General features: G+C 43.2%; 2 protein-coding genes across 2 annotated transcripts in view; one reads left to right on the plus strand and one right to left on the minus strand.

Annotated features, from left to right (window-relative positions):
- The window catches only part of LOC310701103 (vomeronasal type-2 receptor 26-like), a 255,322-nt gene that overhangs the window by 146,729 nt on the left and 83,902 nt on the right, over positions 1 to 24,691 (minus strand). The window lies entirely within an intron of this gene.
- LOC310700970 (vomeronasal type-2 receptor 26-like) lies at positions 9,780 to 24,487 on the plus strand (the record flags this gene model as incomplete). Its single annotated transcript, XM_083490927.1, has 6 exons — positions 9,780 to 9,982; positions 10,654 to 10,945; positions 11,338 to 12,141; positions 19,511 to 19,738; positions 22,989 to 23,115; positions 23,577 to 24,487. The coding sequence occupies 6 exons, from the start codon at positions 9,780 to 9,782 to the stop codon at positions 24,485 to 24,487; spliced, it is 2,565 nt and encodes an 854-aa protein (XP_083347053.1).

Below are 24,691 nucleotides of genomic sequence, written 5' to 3' on the forward strand. Positions count from 1 at the left end.
CATGGGACAGCCCTTTAGATATGCCTCTCACATCTCCTCTCACTGTCCTCTTCTCCAGGCTAAACATAGCCAACTCCCTCAACCATTTATCATAAGGCTTCCAGACCCTTGATCATCTTGGTTGCCCTCCACTGCACATGTTCCATGCTATTGCTTCCCTTGTTCTGGGCACTATACGTCTGATGATGCAACCTAGAATAATGTTAGCTTTTCCACTGCTACATCATACTGTTGACTCACGTTAAGCTTGTGGCCTACTAAGCCTCCTAGATCCTTTACACATGTATTACTGGCAAGCCACGTGTCCCGCATCTTAAAGTTGTGCAGCTGGTTCATCCTGCCTAAGTTTCGAACCTGACATTTGCATGCCAAGGCCCCGTGACCAAGTCACTCCTTATGTATTGAGTCACCTGATAAGACATTAGCATACAGATTTTGGGTTCAAAGAGGTCACGACTTTATCGGATACAGATGTAAAAGGTTTGGCATAGGCATTGGGTGAAGACATTTAACTAAATCCAGCCCATCTTCTAGGGTGCTTATCTAAGGGTAACTGACACCATGGGAAGGGGGGACTATGACCTACATCAAATAGGGGTACCCCTTGAGGGTTCCCTTTGGAGGAATCATAGAATCATAGAATCATAGAGTTGGAAGAGACCACAAGGGCCATCGAGTCCAACCCCCTGCCAAGCAGGAAACACCATCAGAGCACTCCTGACATATGGTTGTCAAGCCTCTGCTTAAAGACCTCCAAAGGAGGAGACTCCACCACACTCCATGGCAGCAAATTCCACTGTCGAACAGCTCTTACTGTCAGGAAGTTCTTCCTAATGTTTAGGTGGAATCTTCTTTCTTGTAGTTTGGATCCATTGCTCCGTGTCCGCTTCTCTGGAGCAGCAGAAAACAACCTTTCTCCCTCCTCTATGTGACATCCTTTTATATATTTGAACATGGCTATCATATCACCCCTTAACCTCCTCTTCTCCAGGCTAAACATGCCCAGCTCCCTTAGCCGTTCCTCATAAGGCATTGTGTCCAGGCCTTTGACCATTTTGGTTGCCCTCCTCTGGACACGTTCCAGTTTGTCAGTGTCCTTCTTGAATTGTGGTGCCCAGAACTGGACACAGTACTCCAGGTGAGGTCTGACCAGAGCAGAATACAGTGGCACTATTACTTCCCTTGATCTAGATGCACCCAACTCATAGAATCATAGAATCATAGGAGTGCTATGGCATCCCAACAGAAGCAACTCCTTGCAGATCCCTTAAACAGGCTTCCCTCAACTAAGAAGGGGCAGGCAGAGGCTACAACCTCCCCTCCAGCTAAGACTAAGGCTTACCCAATACCTAACCTAACAAGGTTATGACGATTGCTGTGAAGTAGGTGAAAACCAAGTGGTTGGTGCTAATTTGCCAAGTGCAAAAAGTCCAGCTTGGTCCTAAAAAGTCCATAGCAAGGTTTTAGCAAGAAAGAAAAAAAACATATGAAAAAAGAATTGGAGGGTGGGATATATGACGGAAAAGCTGAGATTCCCGAACAAGAGACTGAGCTGTTGTTAATCTAAAACTATAGGCCAATTTCGTTATTAAGTAACGATTATAAATTATTTGCAAACATATTAGCCAATAGAATGAAAGGAATATTGTTAGATATAATACATCATGACCAAGCAGGATTTCTTCTAGGTCGTCAGGTGAAAGATAATATAAATATAAAGAATGTAATTGATGTCATAGAGTACGTGGAGGTAGGAAATGAAAAACAAGCAGCCTTAGAATCATAGAATCATAGAGTTGGAAGAGACCACAAGGGCCATCGAGTCCAACCCCCTGCCAAGCAGGAAACACCATCAGAGCACTCCTGACATATGGTTGTCAAGCCTCTGCTTAAAGACCTCCAAAGAAGGAGCCTTGATGTTTATTGACACTGAAAATAATATTTCTTGGTCATTTATGCATAAGGCTTTAGAAGAGTTGAATTTCGGGGAAAGGTTCGGAAGAGGAAAAGATGCAATTTATTCAAAGCAGCAAGCAAGATTAATTGTGGATAGTGTTATTACTGAGAAATGCAAAATTTTGAAAGAGGCAAGACAAGAATGCCCCTTGTCACCATTATTGTTTATCTTAGTATTAGAGGTTCTGGTGAGAAATATAAGAGCAGAAGAAACCATCAGAGGAATAAAAGTAGGAAATAAAGCATATAAATTTAAAGCATTCGCGGATGGCCTTGTAATAACAGTTGAGGACCCTATAATCTCATTACCAAAAGTATTAGAAAAAAATACTGGAATTTGGACAAGTATCAGGTTTTAAATTGAATAAAAATAAGACTAAGCTTTTAGTGAAGAATGTTTCAGAGCAAGCTAAAAAGGAGATACAGCAGAAGAGATAAGTATGTATAAAAAAGTTAAATATTTGGGAATATGGTTGACAGTCAATAATATTAATATATTTGAAGATAATTATGAAAAATTATGGAAATAATAAAAAAAGGAATTTAGAAATTTGGGGAAGGATGAGTTTGTCTTTATTAGGAAGAATTTCAGTAATTAAGATGAATGTATTGCCAAAAATGTTGTTTTTATTTCAGTCAATCCCGGTGGTAAGCAGTGTGAGCTGTTTCAAAGAATGGAAAAAAGACATTATAAGATTTATCTGGGGGGGGACCCAAGAATTAAACATAAATTATTAATGGATGTTAAAGATTGAAGAGGTTTCTCTCTACCGGATTTAAGATTATATTATAAAGCATCATGCGTTTGCTGAATCTGGGATTGGATAAATTGGATAAATTTAACAAATGCTGATTTATTACATTTGGAAGGTCATGATAATAGAGTTGGTTGGCATGGGTATCTATGGTATCATAAGACAAAAGTTCACAAAGGATTCTATAATCATATAAAAAGAAACTCGATTCTTAAAGTCTGGGAGAAATCTAAAGATCTGTTAGAACAGAAAACACCATGATGGCTTTCCCCATTAGAAGCAAGATCTTTGAAAAAAAGTGAATATGAGGACAAATTGACCGACATATAGAGAGCTGTTAACAGAAACAGACAACCAATTAAAATTAAAAGATTTTGAAGAAGTTAGAGAAAAAGTAATAGGCTGGTTACAATATTCTCAATTAAATGAAACTTTTAAAAATGATAAAAAGAAATGATTTAGATATGAAACGTCAAGATTTCAGAGGGAAATAGTAGAAGGTAGGACAAAAATGCTGTCAGAAATGTACAATCTGCTCTTGGAGTGGGACACCAAAGAGGAACAGGTCATATGTGTTATGATAAAATGGGTGAAAGATGTGGGACATAATATACTAATGATGGATTGGGAAAGGCTTTGGAAGTCACATACTCTACTGAAAGAGAACTATATGAAAATGATGTATCGGTGGTATCTAACCCTGGTTAAATTAGCAAAAATATGTAGAACCAGATCTAATAAGTGTTGGAAATGTAGAGAAACAGAGGATACATTTTATCATATGTGGTGGGTAATTTTCTTTGTGGTTGTCATTGTTTGCTTTATTTTTGTTGAAAAATTAATAAAAATATTTTTAAAATGAAAGAAAAAACCAATGAAAAAAGGAATCGGAGCGTGGGAGATAGGAGGGGGAAACCAAGGTGTGCTGGGCGGGCCTCAATTTATTCCCCTTGGGCAGACGCAAGTGATGTGCATTGGCTGGTTGGGCCTGTCCCTTAGGGAATCCCCAGATCTAGGCTTGCCTGCCATTGGCCAATCCACAGGCAGGCTTGTAGTCCTCCCCAGCCAGCCACTGGATCGCTGACGTGGGGCTGTGGCCAGAGCTAGCAGGGCAGCAGTTGAAGAAGGAGCAAAAAGGGTTTTCTTGTGTGTTTCTTTGTGGCTGATTAGCTCTTCTCCCTGTGCAAAGGTCAGAGGGGGCAGGGTTTCTGTTGAGGCAGGGGATTAGCTGTGGGAGGAGCTTATCAGAGCTAGCAGGGCAGTGGCGCGCGCAGTTTGATCCATCTTTTAGATTTAGGAGAGCTAGTCTCAAACGTTTGTTGGGGGAGACCTAGGTTTTTTTTGTGGGGGGAGTTATTTGTCAAGTCTTCACGCTTTTTATGATGGAGGACCACTGTAGCCACCCCCAATGACACGTTCTCAAGATGGAGGGGGAGGGAACAGCTGCAGTCGCCTGCGATTCCTGCGCAATGTTTGCCATCTTGCCAAAGGTTGCAGGCAGCTTTACCTGCAGCAATTGCATGTTGATTGCCCTCTTAAAAGACAAAGTCCAGCAACTGGAGGAACGTGTAGCTACGCTCCAAAGAATTAGAGAGCTGGAGCTCTTCTTGGAAGCAACAGAGCACACCGTCTCCACCAAGGAGGAGACAGGGGACTCCCCTGAGAAGGAGGCTAGTTCACCAACACAGGAGCCAGATATATGGAGAAACGTGACTCAAAGAAGTAGGAGGCCCAGGGTTCGTTCTGATTGTTTAGAAATACACAATCGCTTTGAGGTCCTCTCCCCTAGCATGGAAGATGAAGAGCAGACTCCATTTGAGGATCTCTCCCTCATTACAGTTGATCAGGTATATGAAGATGAGCAGCAAAGTCAGTCCTCAGGGAATGTGCAGGTGACCTTGGAACGGACAGCTCATGGAAGAACCCCGGCCAAACCTAAGAAGAGGCATGTAGTGGTGATAGGGGATTCCCTACTGAGGGGAACAGAAGCAGTGATCTGTGGGCCTGACAAGATGTCTAGGGAAGTGTGCTGTCTCCCCGGGGCTAAGATCCAAGATGTAACTGAACGACTGCAAGGAATCATAAAACCCACTGACAAATACCCCTTCCTCTTGGTTCATGTGGGAACCAATGACACTGCAAGCAATAGCCTCCAGAAGATCAAAAGAGACTCCGAGGCTCTGGGCAGGAAATTGAAGCAACTAAATGCACAAATTGTCATCTCATCTGTCCTCCCAGTTGAACGACGTGGCCCAGGGAGAGAGGAAAAAATAGTGGAAGTGAACAGCTGGCTTCGCAAATGGTGTAAACAGGAACGGTTTGGATTCTTAGATCACGGACTGCAGTTTCTTGAAGATGGACTTCTGGCAAGCGATGGGCTGCACCTCACAACGGTTGGGAGAAATGTTTTTGCCAAAAATCTCAGAAACCTCATCAGGAGGGCTTTAAACTGACTAATGTGGGGGAGGGAGACAGTGCTCCTGAAGGTAGGAGTCTATCAATCGATGAAGATGATCATCCAAATGTCATAGACCAAATGGAGCAAACAGCACGCAGACCTAGTGGTGGGAGGAAAAAATCCTTAAATAAGAGACATGGGGGAATGATTAATGGACTTCAATGTCTGTACACTAATGCGCAAAACATGGGAAATAAACAAGATGAGCTTGAGCTCTTGGTACAGCAAACTAAATATGACATAATAGGCATCACTGAAACCTGGTGGGATACGTCCCACGATTGGAATGTAAAAATGGGGGGATGCAATCTATTTCAGAGAAACAGACCAGACAAGAAAGGAGGAGGAGTGGCGTTATATGTCAGGGATGTGTATACCTGTGAAGAGATCCAAGATTTAGAACCTCAAAGCCAAAGTGAGAGCATTTGGGTCAAAATTAAGGGAGAGAAGAATAACAGAGACCTCATTGTGGGAGTTTACTATAGATCCCCAAGCCAAACGGAGGACATAGATGATGCCTTCCTGGAACAGATGGCCAAGCATGCAAAAGGAAGGGAGATAGTAGTAATGGGGGACTTCAATTACCCAGATATTTGTTGGATGTCAAACTCAGCCATAAGGTCATACGGATTCCTCACTGGCCTTGCAGACAACTTCATTGTCCAGAAAGTGGGAGAAGCAACAAGAGGAACAGCCATTTTAGATCTGGTCCTAACCAATGTTGATGACCTGGTTAGTGGGGTAGAAGTGGAAGGATCATTAGGCGCGAGTGATCATGCTCTTCTGAAGTTTACTATACAGCGGAAAGGAGCAGCCAAGCATACTAGGACTCAATTTCTTGACTTTAAGAAAGCCGACTTCATAAAACTTAGGGAAGTGCTGGATGAGATCCCATGGACAGTAATACTAAAAGGAAAGGGAGTTCATGATGGCTGGGAGTTTGTTTAGAGGGAGATAGTAAAAGCACAACTTCAGGCAATACCAATGAGACGGAAACATGGAAGGTGCCTAAAGAAGCCAGGGTGGCTATCTAAAGAACTTTTAACTGAGTTAAGATTAAAAAAGGGTGTGTACAAAAAATGGAAAAGGGGGGAAACCACCAAAGAGGAATTCAAACAAATAGCCAGCACGTGTAGACACAAAGTCAGAAAAGGTAAAGCTCAGAATGAACTCAGGCTTGCTAGAGAGGTTAAAAGCAACAAAAAAGGCTTTTATGGGTATGTTCGTAGCAAAAGGAAGAACAAAGAAACAGTGGGGTCACTCAGAGGAGAAGATGGTGAAATGCAAACAGGGGACACAGAAAGGGCTGAACCCCTCAATGCCTTCTTTGCCTCAGTCTTCTCTGATAAAGAAAACAATGCCCGACCTGAAGAATTTGGAGCAAATGATTCAGCAAAGGAAACACAGCCCAGAATAACTAAGGAGATAGTACAAGAATACTTGGCTAGTTTAGATGTATTCAAGTCTCCAGGGCCAGATGAACTGCATCCAAGAGTATTAAAAGAACTGGCAGATGTGATCTCAGAACCACTGGCAGTCATCTTTGAGAATTCCTGGAGAACAGGCGAAGTCCCGGCAGACTGGAGGAGGGCAAATGTTGTCCCTATTTTCAAAAAGGGGAAAAGAGAGGACCCAAATAATTACCAGTCAGTCTGAAATCAATACCAGGGAAGATTCTGGAGCAGATCGTTAAGCAAACAGTCTGTGAGCACCTAGAAAGGAATGCTGTGATCACCAATAGTCAGCATGGATTTCTGAAAAATAAGTCATGTCAGACTAACCTGATCTCGTTTTTTGACAGAATTACAAGCCTGGTAGATGAAGGGAACGCAGTGGATATAGCCTACCTTGATTTCAGCAAGGCATTTGACAAGGTGCCCCATTATATTCTTGTAAAGAAGCTGGTAAAATGCGGTCTTGACTATGCTACCACTCAGTGGATTTGTAACTGGCTGACTGACCGAACCCAAAGGGTGCTTATCAATGGTTCCTCTTCATCCTGGAGAAGAGTGACTAGCGAGGTGCCACAGGGTTCTGTCTTGGGCCCGGTCTTATTCAACATCTTTATCAACGACTTGGATGATGGACTCAAGGGCATCCTGATCAAATTTGCAGATGACACCAAACTGGGAGGGGTGGCTAACACCCCAGAGGACAGGATCACACTTCAAAACGACCTTGACAGATTAGAGAACTGGGCCAAAACAAACAAGATGAATTTTAACAGGGAGAAATGTAAAGTATTGCACTTGGGCAAAAAAAATGAGAGGCACAAATACAAGATGGGTGACACCTGGCTTGAGAGCAGTACATGTGAAAAGGATCTAGGAGTCTTGGTTGATCACAAACTTGACATGAGCCAACAGTGTGATGCGGCAGCTAAAAAAGCCAATGCAATTCTGGGTTGCATCAATAGGAGTATAGCATCTAGATCAAGGGAAGTAATAGTGCCACTGTATTCTGCTCTGGTCAGACCTCACCTGGAGTACTGTGTCCAGTTCTGGGCACCACAGTTCAAGAAGGACACTGACAAACTGGAACGTGTCCAGAGGAGGGCAACCAAAATGGTCAAAGGCCTGGAAATGATGCCTTATGAGGAACGGCTAAGGGAGCTGGGCATGTTTAGCCTGGAGAAGAGGAGGTTAAGGGGTGATATGATAGCCATGTTCAAATATATAAAAGGATGTCACATAGAGGAGGGAGAAAGGTTGTTTTCTGCTGCTCCAGAGAAGCGGACACGGAGCAATGGATCCAAACTACAAGAAAGAAGATTCCACCTAAACATTAGGAAGAACTTCCTGACAGTAAGAGCTGTTTGACAGTGGAATTTGCTGCCAAGGAGTGTGGTGGAGTCTCCTACTTTGGAGGTCTTTAAGCAGAGGCTTGACAACCATATGTCAGGAGTGCTCTGATGGTGTTTCCTTCTTGGCAGGGGGTTGGACTCGATGGCCCTTGTGGTCTCTTCCAACTCTATGATTCTATGATTCTATGATTCTATGACTGCAATGCCGTCTAACCGTTTAAGGTAAGCAGACTTGTCCCTATTGAAATTATGATTTTTTTATTTGGGCTTGGTTTTCCAATCTCATTTGATCATCCTAAATCCTAATTCTGTCCACCTTTGGAAGCATTAGTTACCCTTCCCAGTTTGGATTCATCTGCAAATTTGATTAGTGTCATTTCAATTCATTCATCCAAGTCATTCATAAAGATTTTGAAATAAATAAATTAAAAATCTTGAAAAGGATTAAAAAACTCTTCCCTAAAAAAATTCTTTAAAAGAATCAAGTCCTTAAAAAATTTTTTTTTCTAAAAAAAAAAGTCTTTAAAAGAATCCTTCTGAAAAAATTAAAAAAATGTCCAGTAGCACCTTAGAGACCAATTAAGTTTGTTCTGGGTACAAGCTTTTGTGTGCATGCACACTGCTTCAGATACTCTGAAACAGAAGTCACCAGACCCTCATATAGTGAGAGGGTGGGGAGAGGTATTTCTCAGAAGGGTAGTGGGATTGTGTGATTGGCTATTAGGTATGGTAAACATTGTATCCAAGATTGAGGGGGACCATCACGCATCACACGGGTGTGATGTCACACAGGTGCAAAGCTGTTTCGTCAGGAGGAGACCGAGGATGGAGCCCAGCAGCTTTAATGCCGGCGGCTCCTCTTGTCTCCTGCTCCGGAGGAACCGGCCACTGAAACTCAGCCACACTCGGCTCCACACTCAGCAACCTACACCCCCTCAACACTGAGGGGCCCTGCCCTATGTCAACAGATACTGTGGGAGCCAAAATATTATTAATAATAATATTTTATTATTTATACCCCGCCCATCTGGCTGGGCTTCCCCAGCCACTCTGGGCAGCTTCCAAAAAATATATTAAAATACATCAAACAAACAAAACCAGCTTGGTCTCAAAGAATCAGTGTCCCTTGAGATTGGGAATCTTGACCATGAGACTAATAGTTACTTCTCATTCAAGCAAACGATAAAGTGCCAATATTGGTGTGCTGGTTTCATGTTTGTTTGTTTTTGTAATCCTAACATGTTTATTCTGTTTTCCCAAAATTTTTCACAGGAGGTCTTTGTGGATGGTAGATTTTTCTCCACTGTAACGCAGCCCGCTTTTTCTAATCCCAACCTCGTTTTGTTGGATCATTGTTGAGTTTTTGTAAACAAATTTTGCTCCACCCAAGCACCTGTGCAAGGAGCCACATAGAGAGTTGTGATCCATTGGAGAGGCAATTCTTCCCTTTATCATTGTGTAAATCATGGTGATTTAGTTCTCTAATTCTGCCAAAGCTCGAGGGACTTCCATGAATATCACATCTGAGACCATTAGCAGAAACTGCCAGATTTGGGAGCAACAAGATGCAATTTCTTACATCAAGCCTGAAAAAGGTTGAGGTATAAATATGTTGCACTCCACTGAGATCTTGGGTTGGGGGTTACAAAATAGCAGGGATACTGTCAGTGTGATATCACCCTCTTTGAATGAGAAGCCATGGTGGGACTTATCTGTATTAGAAAAATCATTGATAGCAGGCAGTTTTGTTCAGTTTTGGCTTCTTTGAAACAAGTGGGCGAGAGGGAAGTGAGTGAGAGCCTCAGACATGTCCATGATAATACTACTTCTGCTCTACAACGTCTATGGGCAGCTGAAGGGAAAATGTCCCTTGAATTTAGTGAGAGATCAGTATAATCCCTTTAACTTTTACAGAGCAGGAGACCATCTCATCGGTGGGATTATCCCCACACTAAGTGGAATATCTCAACCAGGCTCTTTCTCCCAGGATCCTTTTATCCACATATCTCCGTAAGTAAATTATGTGGGGATGAGTTTAATGGTAGGAAACCAGAAATCTAATGCTATAAACCTCATTAAAAGAGATGTGGGTATTTCCTTGCATCGTTCCCTGCTAAATCCCAGTCTCTTCATATGTCTCTGTTTTGCAATGCAATTCTGGAAGGGAGCAATATGAACCCTCCAGCTATTTTCACCATCTTATTTTGAATAGCACACTCTGATAACAGATTGAAGCTTTTACCTGACCCATAAGATTGGACCCTGGTGTATGTCTCCAAATCCCCTGGATCAATGCCTTATTTCCTTTTGCCTTGCTGTTTATTGGTTTTAAGTTGCATTTTCAATTTTATCATTGTATCATGACATAGTATGAAAAGTCTTTCTTGTAAGGTTGTACAAACCTAGAAGGTGGCATGGCTGTTACTGTCATGACAGACACTGTCACATCTGAATATACCACTACATTATTGGATAGACACATCTGCCTTGCCTTTGTGGTGAGTATTGTCCCAACATTTCAAGGTGGGTTGGCTATTAAAAACCTGTTTATGACTGAGCATGAGTATCACCCTAAAACTAAATTTATATTGCTTCAAAATTCCCTTCATGTTGCAGAGGGAGGAAAGTTACATGTGTTGTTAAATTGAGGGTGATGATACAGAATATATGATATCTTGCAGATGTAAAGACATAGATTTACTCCACAATCTGGCCTTCCTGCTCGCCATCCACGAGATCAACCAGAATCCCAGGCTCTTGCCCAACATCACCCTGGGCTACAATATCTTTGAGAACTATCACAATGCAAGAATCACATACGACGCCATGGTAGAGCTGCTCTATACCGGTCGTGCAAGTATTCCAAACTACAGGTGTGGAAGGCAGAATAACCTGCTGGCTGTTTTAGATGGTGCAGACTCTGAAATCTCTCTCCATATTTCGAACATGTTGGGCATCTACAAAATCCCACAGGTGTGAAATGGGGTGCACTTTAATTTCACTTTGCTTTGAATGGCCTTTTTCTCTGTCTGGGGGACAAAGTTACTGTCAGTCTCGAGCTTTATTTGTCCTTTCAACAGCCTTCTTTCTTTCTAAATCCTTCTAGGTTGAATTTCGCTCCAATCCACACAGAATGAATACAACAGAGAGTCTATTGAAATAATGTTAGTATGACTAGGGTTTGGGCTAATTCCCAAGAAATTCTTTTTAAGCAGACCTGGTTAGGATTGTTACTGGCACAATTTCTCTATTAATAAATATATATATATTTCATATGGAAATTCTGTGATATGGGGATGAGACATGAATACAAAGTGATTCAATGGGAGCCAAGCAAGACACTTTTCTTTTCACTTCCCTTCCAGGTTAGTTATGGTTTTGTCTCCCATGACATCAATGATAAAACTCAGTTCCCTTTTTTCTACCGGATGATGCCCAAATATGACCACCAATACACAGGGATTGTCAAGTTGCTCCTGCATTTCAGATGGACGTGGATCGGTCTCTTTGCTCCAAACAATGACAACGGAGAAAGGTTCGTGAGGTCCTTGACCCCTATGCTCACCTCGAATGGGATTTGTGCTGCCGTCTCATACAGAATCCCAGAAACGACTCAGTATGAAGTGAAAATTGATGTTGATTCATTTGTCACATGGAGACAAGTCAATGTATTTGTTTACTATGCAGAGACTTGTTCTTTCTTCAGCGGGATATTCTTTATACATCAAATACTCACATTGTGGCTACAGTCCACTGAGGGGAAAGTCTGGATCACAAATGCTTTGTGGGACATCACCCCAACACTGTCTGACTGGAGATTACAACTCCAGCACCGCCACTGTTTCTTTTCCTTCTTAATTCAGACAGAAGTTGCCCTGAAACATGACAATTTTGACTTCAGTCGCTTAGTTCCTTACTGGAAGGAAGTGTTTGATTGTTTCATTTCAAAGCACTTGTTTTCTGCGAAAGAACGTCTCAGATGTGACCAAAAAGGGGAATTGCCCCTGGATATCCTTGTGCAGAGTCTTTCTCCAGACAACTACAACATCTATAGCAGTGCGTATGCTGTGGCACATGCCTTAAATGCTGCTTACTCATCCAGATCCAAGCAGGTGGCAATGATGGGTGGAGGAGACGGGCGGAGGCTTCAGAGGCTACAGCCATGGCAGGTATTCCTTTTTCCATCCCTGATAGCTCCACTGAAATATACATATTATATGCATGCAGATACCAGTCTCCACAGTGCCTCCTTCCAAGGGAACACAAACCCTGGATCCAATTTCATTTCATTTATTTCATTTATTTATTTACGGCTATTAGCCCATAAAATATGTACAAACATAAAAAAGCACAAAGGCTTAAAAACCGAAATATCTGACAACAGAAGGTGAACACTGCGATGCAAGGGTGGGTCATTGGGCAGAGCCAAATAACAGGATGTGGCCCGGAGAGCTCCAAGGGACGGTTCACAGAAAAAGGAAAACTGAAGACGAGATCCGACATGCACTCTCATCATAACTGTCCGATTAGATTTTGATGTTGTTGTTGTTTTTTGGTGGTTTTTGCGTGTGAGATAACCGCATTCAGGAATCTTGCCACCTGCAGAGTAACAGAAGGATCTGTATCCTGCAAAAGCAGTGCGGCGTGTGACTCAACAGGCCTGCCAACCAAGCGCAGTAAAGCAGGGCCCAGGAATTTAGTCCTGGCTATGCTATGTAGGGGACAGTTGAACATTATATGTGGAAGAGATTCAACAGTTTTCCCATCACACACGCATAGCGGAGACACCAAACCCTTGGAAAATCTGTGGCTCAGCAGGTTCGATGGAAGGACATTGAACCTTGCACGAATAAATGCAAGTCGGTGTGGTACTGATGAAAGAGATGACATGTATGATGGAAGGTCAAGTGGTGGGGTTATTCCGTGATACCTGGGGGAGCAGACACCCCCACCTCTGGCAAGGTTGTGTTGATTTTCAATGTCTGCTAATCTTTGCTCAATGAGGCTTTTAGCTGAGCGTAAGTTCATCTTTAGGGAGTCCGCTGGGGAAATTCCGATGCTCAGAAGTTTGGCATGGATTTTTCCTACCCACGGATTAACAAATTCGTCCCGCCAGAGGCACTGAAAAAGGTAATGGTCGGGAAGCCTATGCCAGCTGGACAGCCAATAGCCAAAGACTCGCTTCCAGATGACAGTCTCCAATGTTGCAATCCTTAACTCCAGACGTATGGCTGCGTTGCTCACACACATGGGGAGTTTCAGGAGGCGACGGAGAAACTGATTCTGCAATGTCTCCAGCAATGTTAAATTGGACCCAGGGGCCCAGAGCGGGGCAGCATAGCAGAGGGTGGAAACCACTTTTGCGTGGTATACCTTCAATGCAGAGGGGATGTGGGAGGCTCCGTCAGCCGCAAAAAATTGGAGTAGAGCATAAAGTATTGTTTTCCCTTTGTTTAGTAAATACTGTATCTGTGGCTTCCAGCTTAGGTTGTAGTGAAAGAAGACTCCCAGGTATTTAAATTTAAAAACCTGTTCTAATTGGACTCCATCTAACTTCCAGCTGTAAGTTTTCCGAGACCTGGTAAAGACCAGGACTTTAGATTTCCCATGATTAATTGTCAGATGGTTGAGTTTGCAATAAGCCGCAAAAATCTTTAGAGCTCTGCATAAACCGACTCTAGAGTAGGAAAGGATTGCTGCATCATCGGCGTATAGGAGCAAAGGGCAGCGAAAATCGGCTAGGCGGGGGGCATGAATGTTGGCTTGAGACTCATTCAGAAAGAGCTTCATGTCGCTAATAAACAGGTTGAAGAGGAGTGGGGCCAAAATGCAGCCTTGGCGCACACCTCTATTTATTGGGACCTCGTTGGATAGGTTTCCCGCAGGTGTGAGTCTCACTCTAGCCGACGACCCGTGGTGTAATTGGGTTATAAGCCATAACAGTCTTCTATCTATGCCCCATCTCTCTAGTTTCTTCCATAGACAGTTTCTTGGGATACTGTCGAAGGCGGCCTTTAGGTCTATGAAAGCGACACATAGGCGCCCCCGCCTCGGGGCAGAATATTTTCTGGCAAGATGATACATAATTACCATATGGTCAGAGGTCGAGTAATTGTTCCTAAAGCCCGCTTGCTCATGGCCAATCAGATTTGAGTCGTTTGCCCAATGAGACAGCTTAGACAGCAAAAATTTTGCATAGATTTTCGCGATGATAGACAAAAGGCTGATGTTCCGATAGTTCTCCGGGTCAGCAGGGGGACCCTTTTTATGGACTGGCACGATCACGGCCCCCTTCCATGACCTAGGGATAAGCCCCGTAGAATTAATTGCGTCAAAGACTTTGGCCAGAATTTCAGCCCACCACCTCGGTTGCGCAACAATAGCCTCAGCAGGGACTAGATCCGGCCCGGGGGCTTTGCCCGTTTTCAGATCTAATATCAAGTCCATTATCAGGTCTGGGTCGGTAGGGGGCCACAAAGGTAGATGGTCGGCTCGGAATTCCGTGGATGAGTTGGATTCCTCTGCCAAGGAGAAATATTTACTCAAGAATTTTTCCCATGTGGGCGCAGGGATAATCGTCAGTGGGTACTTCCTTCCTCTTATGTTTATCAGAGCCCAAAATTCCTGTGGTCTGCGGGATCTAGAGGCCGCTATCAAGGCTCGCCAACGCTTTTGATGCCACTCGCGTTTGGCCAGCTTTAAAGTCTGTTTGTATGCTCTTTTGGCTTGTAAATAGGAGGATGGTAGAGCTTGGGCATTAGAGTTTTTGTATTCATTATAGATGGAACGAAGAAGGGATCTTGCTTGTTTGCAAGAGGTGTTAAACCAAGGGGCCCCAGCACTGCAATGCGCCACTTTCGCCTTTTGAGGAGGTGATGTAAAAAAAGTGGTAAGGTTTGTTGTAAGAAGGTTAAAAAGTTTCAGAACCGAATTGGAATCTTGTAAATCAGTAGTTATTTGAGGTAGATAGGCAGTGATTTCCCTATGGAAAAAATCCTGGTATTTTTGGGCCACAGCCTCCGACCATTTGATCCCTCTTATTTGGACCGATGATGAGGTTTCCAGAAGGACTGAGTTTTTATAGTCCTTCTGGCGCCGGAACAATGACAAAGTGGTCACTACTGGGAGGTGATCACTGAAATGTTGATTTTCAACTTGGAAGGAAAGTACATTAACGGCCAAATTTGCGAAGATCAAGAAGTAATCGATAACACTGTTAGATGTTGGTCCCAGGTGAGTGAACTCCCCCGGTATATCGGGGGGGAAGGTGCCGTTCAAGAATACTAGATTCAAGCGAATGGCCATTTGGTAAAGGGTCACTCCTGCTTTGTTTACTCTGTTGTCCTTTGAAGTTCTAATTCTGGTATGTTCCAAGTCAAAGTTGTCCAAACATGGGGGAGTCCACCATTTGGACTTGGTTAGTAGGTCCCAATTAGTGGCAATACGAGCATTAAAATCTCCCCCAATTAAGGAATACGAGTTAGGGCATTTGGTATGACACGACAATAGGTGATTTTCAAATGATTCCCATCTCCAATCAAGATCAGGTGCTGAGCCTTCGGGGGGGAGATAAACATTAGTAATTAGTAATGAGGACTTCCCTTCTGTGATCAGTCCAGATAGAGCAAAAGGCGGGGAAGCCCGTACCAGAGTGAATTTGGTGCGAAGTTGGAGTGAGATCCCAATCAAAAGACCCCCTTTGGGGCGACCTCCTTTCAAGGAAGGGGAGGCCGGAAGTGTTAGAAGATCGAAGCCATCTATGATAATCTCTTCCTCATCCCACGTTTCTTGGAATAGAATGATATTAAATGAGTTTATGTACTTCCTGAATTCGGGGTCTGATTTTTTGGTTCTCCAACCAGCGATGTTCCAGCTAAGTATTGATAATGTCGGGTCCTTGTGCTGTCCCGGTAATTGTCACTTTGAGTTGTTTAATGGGTTCTTGGAGGTAGAACGAGGACCTATAAGAAAATCGGTAATTTTAGTTTGTGTGGATAAGGTCTTCTTCTGTGTTGATTGAATCCATGATTTGGTAACATTAACAGGCAGGAAGGGTTTTGCCGGGGAGGAAGAATTAGGCAAAGTTGGTGAGGTTGGATGCTGTTCATTGAGGTGAGTAGTAGCAAGTCTTTGATGGGCTATACTAGTAGATCCGGCGGAGTTGTCAGTCTTAACCAGGGTAGCGCTAAGAGGTGTTCCAGCCATCACTTGTAGTTGCTGCGCAGATGGGGAAGAATTATCACGCAGATGTATAGAAGGACGTGAACGTGGGGATGGTGCATGCGTAGTCATTTCCTGGTGATCTTCAGGCAGGGATGATTCTAGTTCAGGCATTGAGGCAAAGGAATCATCAACCTCCATATTTTGATTGGACATAAGGTCTGAAACGGGAGTATTGAGTTCATCAACTTCCTCCACGGTAGAATGGTGCTGTTGGTCAACAGGTGACTGCTGATTCAGATCAATAGGGGGTAACAAAGTAACAGGTTGAGAGATTATCAAGGTATTTGATGGAGACGCCTTGTGGGACGTGGAGCACCTGCTCTCCTCTCTCATCGGCATAGAGGGGTCCCCTTGCGATAGGAGTCTTTGTTTGAGTAGATCCAATCTATCGAGAATAGCCTGCTGTTCTTCCGAAGGGAGTTTTCCATAAGAGGAGATAAGATTTTTCTCTTCAGGGATATTCCAATCTCCGCTTGCAATTGGATCACTCCTCAGCTTAGCTAGATGGTCACTTGCGGTCGCAGGTGGAACAGGGGGTACCCGGCTAGGTGTTTTTCCCTTTATTATAGGGACAGAGGAAGGAAACGGGCGTTCATTGCCGGTTAAAATGTTGGGAAAAAGAGGTTTAACACTCGTGTCCTTAAAGACTCTTGTTGTTACAATCTCCCAGGGTGCCAGCCAATCTTTTTGTCTTGCAAGAAGATGTGGGATCCTTGCAGACTGGAAGGAGAGCATAAATTTCCTTGGCCAGGGCGTGGCATTTAGGGGTACTACAGATAGAAGATCTATCTGGGAAAAAGGAATATTTAACAAATCACGTAGGTACCCTTTAGCCATCATCAGGTTATTCCACCTAAGTCTGGGGGCGTCACGGGAAAAAATGGATAGACATACTTTATTAGGTTGAAAAATCAAGGATTGCTTATTCCTTTGGGGCAGTGATAGCCTGCATCTTGAGCCCTTAAGGAGAGATTTCTGGTCAAGTTGTCTCTTTAAGGTACTCACAAGCTGCACAGGAGATTGATGCAAATTAGATAGCTCAGTTGAGGAAGGTAGATGAGCTAGAAAGGCCCGTGTAAGTTTATTCAATGACGAAGAAATCCCCTCCAATTCCTTGAAGATGAAGCTTAAAGTCCTGATTACCAGTTGTATTTGATCAGGTACTAATTCATGGGCAGTTTGCCCTAATGCTTCCCGTTTCAGTGACGGAGGTGTAATTAAGGTATCAGGGAGGAGGGTTTCCCTATGGCTTCCATCCCCCGCTGGATCAGCTAGCTTTTCCAACTCTCCTTGATCATGCAGAGGCCAAAAGCGGTTGTATGTTTCGACCGCAGAAACAATTACTTGCTCCGTTTTGCTGTTATTGTTAGTAGATGGTGGGGGAGATTCAAGCTTTGACTGCTTTACTCTTGGAGGTGAACAACTTTTCTCAGCAGATCTTGGTCGCTTGCCATGACCCATTTGTCGCTGTCTCACTAACTACGAAGGTTCAAAGTAGAGGTAAACGGAGATAAAAGAGATAAAAGAGAACTTATCTTTATGGACGCAACTCCTCTGCTACTCCTCGTCCACTGCTGAACATAACCCAGTCTTCAAGGCGGCGTTACTAATCAGTAGCAGGCTTTCTCAGCAGGGGGTTTGAATATCCTTGTTGATACGTATATGGCCCCGACAGGCCAACCATAGAAGTAAAACGATTAAAAACTTCCAACAGAGGTAAAAAAATTTAAAAGTCAAATAAAAACAGCTATAAAGACGGCTGTAAAAGGCTATAAAAGGCAATAAAAGGTTTGTAATCCGGAGGGTTCACGAAGGAGAAGTTGTTACAGCCGCCATCTTCTTTGGCCGCCATCTTCTTTGGCTGCCTGGATCCAAATTGAGACCCCTAGATCTTGAACTCTGGGAGCAGGTTTTGTGGTGAGCCAGTGTGGTGTAGTGGTTAAGAGCGGTAGACTCGTAATCTGGGGAACCGGGTTCGCGTCTCCGCTCCTCCACATGCAGCTGCTGGGTGACCTTGGGCTGGTCACACTTCTTTGAAGTCTCTCAGCCCCACTCACCTCACAAAATGTTTGTTGTGGGGGAGGAAGGGAAAGGAGAATGTTAGCTGCTTTGAGACTCCTTCAGGTAGTGATAAAGCAGGATATCAAATCCAAACTCCTCTGCCTCCTCCTCCTCCTCCTCTTCTGTGTGTGTATATTCAAATGTAATTAGGTGTCATTCTGAATCAATATAGTGAGCTGAGGCTTTCAAAACTGCACTGATATTTGGAATTCCTGAGCAGTGCTGGGAATGAGGCTACTAGTGCCTTCTCTAATGGGGTTATGTATCAATTCTCCTTCCTGGAGGAAGATTAGAGAAATGAGAGAACTTCACAGGGAGCCTCAGAACTTAAGTTCCATCAGAATTTTTCCACATCTCTACGTCTATATCCAATACCTTCTCATAGCCTATCAGATTTTTAAATATATATATCTTTTTAGTTCTGAGGCAAAGTTTGTTTTTAAAGGAATGAATAAGGGAATTCACATTGCTGAATATAAAGCTTTAACTGTATATAAATTGTCTTCACCTTCTGCTGAGCAAGATGGGAATGTAAGGATCAATAACTCCTCTTTCCACAACACATATAAAATGACATTAGACGTCAACTTGCTTTCCAAGAAAAAAATCTTCACAAAGCAAAAATCACCATCACTTTGGCATCTTTGGGTCTACTGTTCCTCAAGTTCCAGGACAATGACATAGTATCTCCCTAGCCAAGGGAAGGTTCAGGGGGTCCATTTCCTGCCCCCAGATTGAACTCCTGATGTGAAGGATTTGTTAGGATATTTCCGTTCCACCTTAAAAGGAAGCAGGCTGTGAGTCACAGAGTCTGCGTATTTCCTGTTCACATGATGTTTATGTTTCTATTGCTTTCGTTTCTCTCTGTGTGCTGGAGACACTGACGCAGGCAGTCATGTCTTTCTTTGTTCTGATCAACGCTGAATAAAACTTGTAAATAATGCTCTCCTGAGTGCGACTTTTTCTGTGCATTATCTGCTGATAGAGTGTGCATGAGCTCTGGAATGTGGCAAGATATTTCAGGAAACTCATGTCACTAATTGCTGATACTGCGTGACTACGGGAGATCGATGGATCGTCCGGCAGACGGCTTGGGGCCATGATGGACTTTGTCTCCCTGGCAGTATCCCAACAGGATTCCTGTCTGTGCTGTGGTTACTCTCTGTTCTCTGTGTTGTCTGGATTAAGAAGGGAAATTTATCCCCAAATGGGCAGCGCTGAAATAACCTTCATTTTCTCTGTGTGCCATTCCAGTTCCACCCTTTTCTAAGTAACTTTGAGTGTTACAATACTTCCATGGATGGCGTGTATTTGAACAAAGATGGGGAACTTGCAGCCAGCCTTGATATTTTGACCTGGATCGTGTGGCCCAACACTTCAGTAGCTTCAGTGAAAATTGGGAGTCTAGAGCGGCAGCCATCCCGAGAAACCTGGTTTCGCATTGACCAGGATGCCATTGTGTGGCTCAAGGGATTTACCCAGGTGAGGAAAGCCATGGATGGAAAATTTATCAGTATTGATTGCTATGTAAGACCTCTCACACATTGCAATGTTTTTAAGAATATACATATATCAGCAAAATAGGAAGCTATTTGAATATAGGACATAAATAAAAGGACATGTATATGTGTTTATAGTACATTTAGTCTTGAGAATATAGCATGTACACATCTTTATAGTTGGATAAGTGTTCTTATGTTTCTATACAATGTCCTGATCTGTTGTTAAACGGTGGTATAGAAACACTTCATAAAGAAATGGAAATGAGGGCAACGACTGTAAAATTATATCTAAAATGTACAAAATCTTATTGGAATGGCACACGATGGACGAGGAGGTTAAAGAGGTAATGATTCATTGGGCCAGAGATCTAGGGTACAGTATAGAGCTGGAAGAATGGTAAAAAATATGGAATCAAAATCTGAAATTCACAGCATGTATAACATTAAAAGAAAACGCCATGAAGATGGTATATAGATGGTATATGACACCAGCTAGGTTGGCTAAAATGTATAAGATCTGTAATAAATGCTGGAGATGTAGAGAGAAAGAGGGCACATTTATGCATATGTGGTGGGAATGTGAGAAAGTGAAGGGGTTCTGGGAAATAATATATAATGAGGTAAGAAAAATGCTGAAATACAGCTTTGTAAAGAAACCAGAGACCTTCCTATTAGGGATAACCAGAAAGGAAATAAATAGGAGGGATCTTAAACTCTTCCAGTCTGCAACAACTGCCGCGAGAACGCTGATAGCTCAAAGGTGGAAACAAGAACAAGTACCGACTCTGGATGAATGGAGAAGTAAATTAATCGATTATGCGGAATTGGACAAACTATCGGGGAAAATTAGACTTCAAAGAGATCATAAGTTTTTGGAGGACTGGGGAAAATTTAGAGAGTATTTGGAAACTATATGTGAGGAGAATACAACGCAAGTGTGTTTTAAAGAAGCTTTGTGAAAATTAAGGAATATCGCAAGAATGTAAATAAGGATACAAAATTTTTATTTAAAGGTGATATTACTATTAAGAAATGTGTAAATAGCAGAATCATTTTGGATGACTGTCAGAGGAGTTGAGGGAGGTTCAACAAACTAAAATATGTGATGTGGAAAATGGAATGATGGAAGTTTTCATAGAAAATGTAATAAAAAAATTTTTTTAAAAAAAGAAATGGAAATGAGGGCAAGTTGAGGGGGGAGAAAGGAAAACCATGCACTCTAGTAATTTGTTGGGTAGTAAAAGAGGTCATTTAGGGTTACCATATCGTGATGGGGGGGGGGGAGAGGACAGCCACAGCCGCTGCCAGCCCAAGCCTGGTAAAGAGGCACACACGTGTGGGCGCACTGCCACGACCACACACCTCTTGTCCTGGCTTGGGGTGTCAGTGGCTGAGGCATGCAGAGTAGCCCAAACCCAAGCCCAAACTGCCCAAGGCTGAACCCAAGCCCAAGTTGGTGCCGGTCTGAGCAGAAACATGACCCCAGCTCTTACCTGATCTTCACTGCAACAGCCTCGCTCTGATACTGCACTTCGATTTCCAGAGCACATCGCCCTCCCAAGTATATACTACTACTACTACTAATAATAATAATAATAATGTCTTATAAAAACCATGTAAAATGCACATTGGGCCCCAAAAGGAGGACATATGAGGGGAAACCCAGACCTATGGCAACACTGAGTAATTAATAAGATATGACAAGAGGCAGAAATCAGTTTAGAAAATTTATTCAATAAGGAAACGTGGAAAACTGATGAATGCAGCTTCTGAAAGACTACTGGCCATTCTGAGAACAAGATGGGCAAACCTAAGAAACCACTTCTATAGCTTCTACAGTGGTACCCCGTGTTAAGAACTTTATTCGTTCCGGAGGTCCGTTATTAACCTGAAACTGTTCTTAACCTGAAGCACCACTTTAGCTAATGGGGCCTCCCGCTGCTGCTGCACCCTGGAGCACAATTTCTGTTATTATCCTGAAGCAAAGTTCTTAACCCGAGGTACTATTTCTGGGTTAGCGGAGTCTGTAACCTGAAGCGTATGTAACCTGAAGAGTATGTAACCTGAGGTACCACTGTATAGCCATAGAGCGGCAGGCATCCCCAGAAACCAGGTTCCACATTGACCGGGATGCCATTGTGTGGCTCAAGGGGATTATACAGGTGAAAAAAGCCATGGATGGAGAATTTAAGAATGTTGATGACTCAGTAAGACCTCTTACCCATTGCAGTGTTTTTAAGCATAGGCCAAATACCAATAAAATCCAAAAGGTGCACCTGCACACCTCTTTCCCTGGCTTGGGCTGGCAGCAGCTACACCCCAAAACCATGCCCAAGCTTCCCAAGGCCAAGCCACTGCCAGCCTGAGCGGAATCAGGACTCCAGCTCCTACCTGATCTTCACTGCAACAGCCTTGCTCTGATATAGCAGTTTTACTTCCAGAGCACAGTGCCCCACCCCGATAATAATAATAATAACTTCTGTTTCAGTGTATCTGAAGAAGTTGCATGCACACGAAAGCTCATACCAAGAACTAACTTAGTTGGTCTTTAAGGTGCTACTGGAAGGAATTTTTTAAATGATAATAATAATTTCTTATAAAAAACCCAAACCCGAATCTTTCTTGTAAAATGCACACCGGACCCCCAAAAGAGGAAATGTGTAGGGAAACCCAGACAGATGCCAACACTAGGTAATTAATTAGATATGACCAAAGGCAGAAATGAGTTTAGAAAATTCATTCACTAACTAAAAGTGGAAAACTAGTGAATGCAGCTTCTGAAGGACAACTGGCCATTCTGGGAATCGAGACAGGCAAACCTAAAAAACTGGAGTCATTTGCTAGTGAAATAAGGCTATGCCTTTTCTATGTCTTTGACTCAGTTCCAGTGGCGTAGCGTGGGGGGTGCAAAGGGGGCCGGCCGCACCGGGCGCAACATCTGGGGGTTAGGGTTAGGGGGCGCAAATCCACGGGTTAGGGGGAGCAAATAATAATAATAATAATAATAATAATAATAATAATAATAATAATAATTTATTATTTGTACCCCGCCCATCTGGCTGGGCTTCCCCAGCCACTCTGGGCGGCTTCCACAGAAACCAAAAAAACACTAAAATATCATACATTAAAAACTTGCCTTGCCCCGGGTGCTGACAACCCACGCTACGCCACTGCTCAGTTCAGTAGCTTATTGATACATTTCTAACACTTTTCCTTCTCTTTGTGGTTAGACCTTGCCACAGTCACAGTGCACCAAAAGCTGTCACCCAGGATACGTCAAGGTGATTCAGGAAGGAAAGTCATTGTGCTGCTATGCTTGTGCACCATGTGCGGAAGGGACATTCTCCACTCGGGAAGGTAAGGGATGCCAGGGAGAAAGGAAGCCCTTTCAGGAGAGCACAGACATAATTTGGGGTATGTTTCTGTATGTTTGTTTAATTTCCAGAAATGGGGAAGTGTGATCCTACATTATTTCTGGAGATTAGCAAAACAAATGCTAACTTCACGATTAATGAGCTGGATGGATGAACCTGGAGGAGGAGGTGGGCATGAAAAGCAATGTGTGGCATGACAGTGGGTGGCATGTCCCACCAACCATAGGCGTCTGATCCAAAAGGTGCATCTTCAGTAGAAGTAAACACAGGGAGGGTGAAATCCCAATGCGCACCTTGGAGTCTGATTTGCATAATTTGGAAAATTCTATGCTATGGGTCTAAGCTGCCACCCAGAATGATGTTCCAAGCAATCTTGAAGAGTCTAGATCAATATTGTAGATGGAACAGAGATACCAAGACAGTGGTCTCTCTTGCTCATTGCAGATGCAGAGCATTGCAACAAATGTCCAGAAGATGAGCATCCGAGCAAGGACCAAGATCAATGTGTCCCCAAAATTATCAGCTTCCTAGCCTATGAAGATACTTTGGGGGTCCTCTTGACTTCCATGGCACTCTCATTGTCTGTAACCACAGTCTCTGTGATAGGAATCTTCATTAAATTCCTGGAAACTCCTATTGTCAAAGCCAACAATCGGGACCTCTCCTACATCCTCCTCGTCTCTCTCTTGCTCTCCTTTTTGTCCTCCTTCCTCTTCATTGGGTGGCCATATAAATTAACCTGCCTTCTTCGACAAACGGCCTTCAGCATCATCTTCTCGGTTGCTGTGTCTTCTGTACTGGCTAAAACCATCACTGTGGTGCTGGCCTTCATGGCCACAAAACCTGGGAACAAAGTGAGGAGATGGCTGGGGAAGAGTCTGGCCAACTCCATTGTCATTTCCTGTTCTGGTGTTCAAGTTGTCATCTGCACCATCTGGCTGGGCATCTCTCCCCCTTTCCCAGAGTCTGACATGCAGTCTCAGCCTGGAGAGATTATCCTGCAATGTAATGTAGGGTCTTCTGCCATGTTTTACACTGTCCTTGGCTACATGGGCTTCCTGGCTGCTATCTGCTTCACGGTGGCTTTCTTAGCCAGGAAGCTTCCAGGGTCCTTCAATGAAGCCAAGCTGATCACCTTCAGCATGTTGGTCTTCTGCAGCGTTTGGGTGTCCTTTGTGCCCACTTACCTGAGCACCAAGGGGAAATACATGGTAGCTGTGCAGGTCTTCTCTATCTTGGCCTCCAGTGCTGGGCTTTTGGGCTGCATCTTCCTTCCCAAGTGCTACATTATCATATTGAGGCCTAATCTGAATACAAAGGAGCATCTCACAACAAAAGCTAAAGACAGCACCTGACTCTGGAAATATTATTTTATAGCTGAACTGCACTGCAGCAGTAATGGAACTGCAGTATTTCTCATTTAAATGTAACTTCACACATGATAAATCACACTTGTTGGAATTTATTAAATTTATTTTTTTCATAAAATTGACATTCCACTTCGTTGTAGAAAAACCTCAAAGCAGTTACCAAAAGGATAAAGCAATAAAATTATCATT

Source organism: Podarcis liolepis (assembly GCF_965112155.1).
Source record: "Podarcis liolepis genome assembly, chromosome: 2".
NCBI lineage: Eukaryota > Metazoa > Chordata > Lepidosauria > Squamata > Lacertidae > Podarcis > Podarcis liolepis.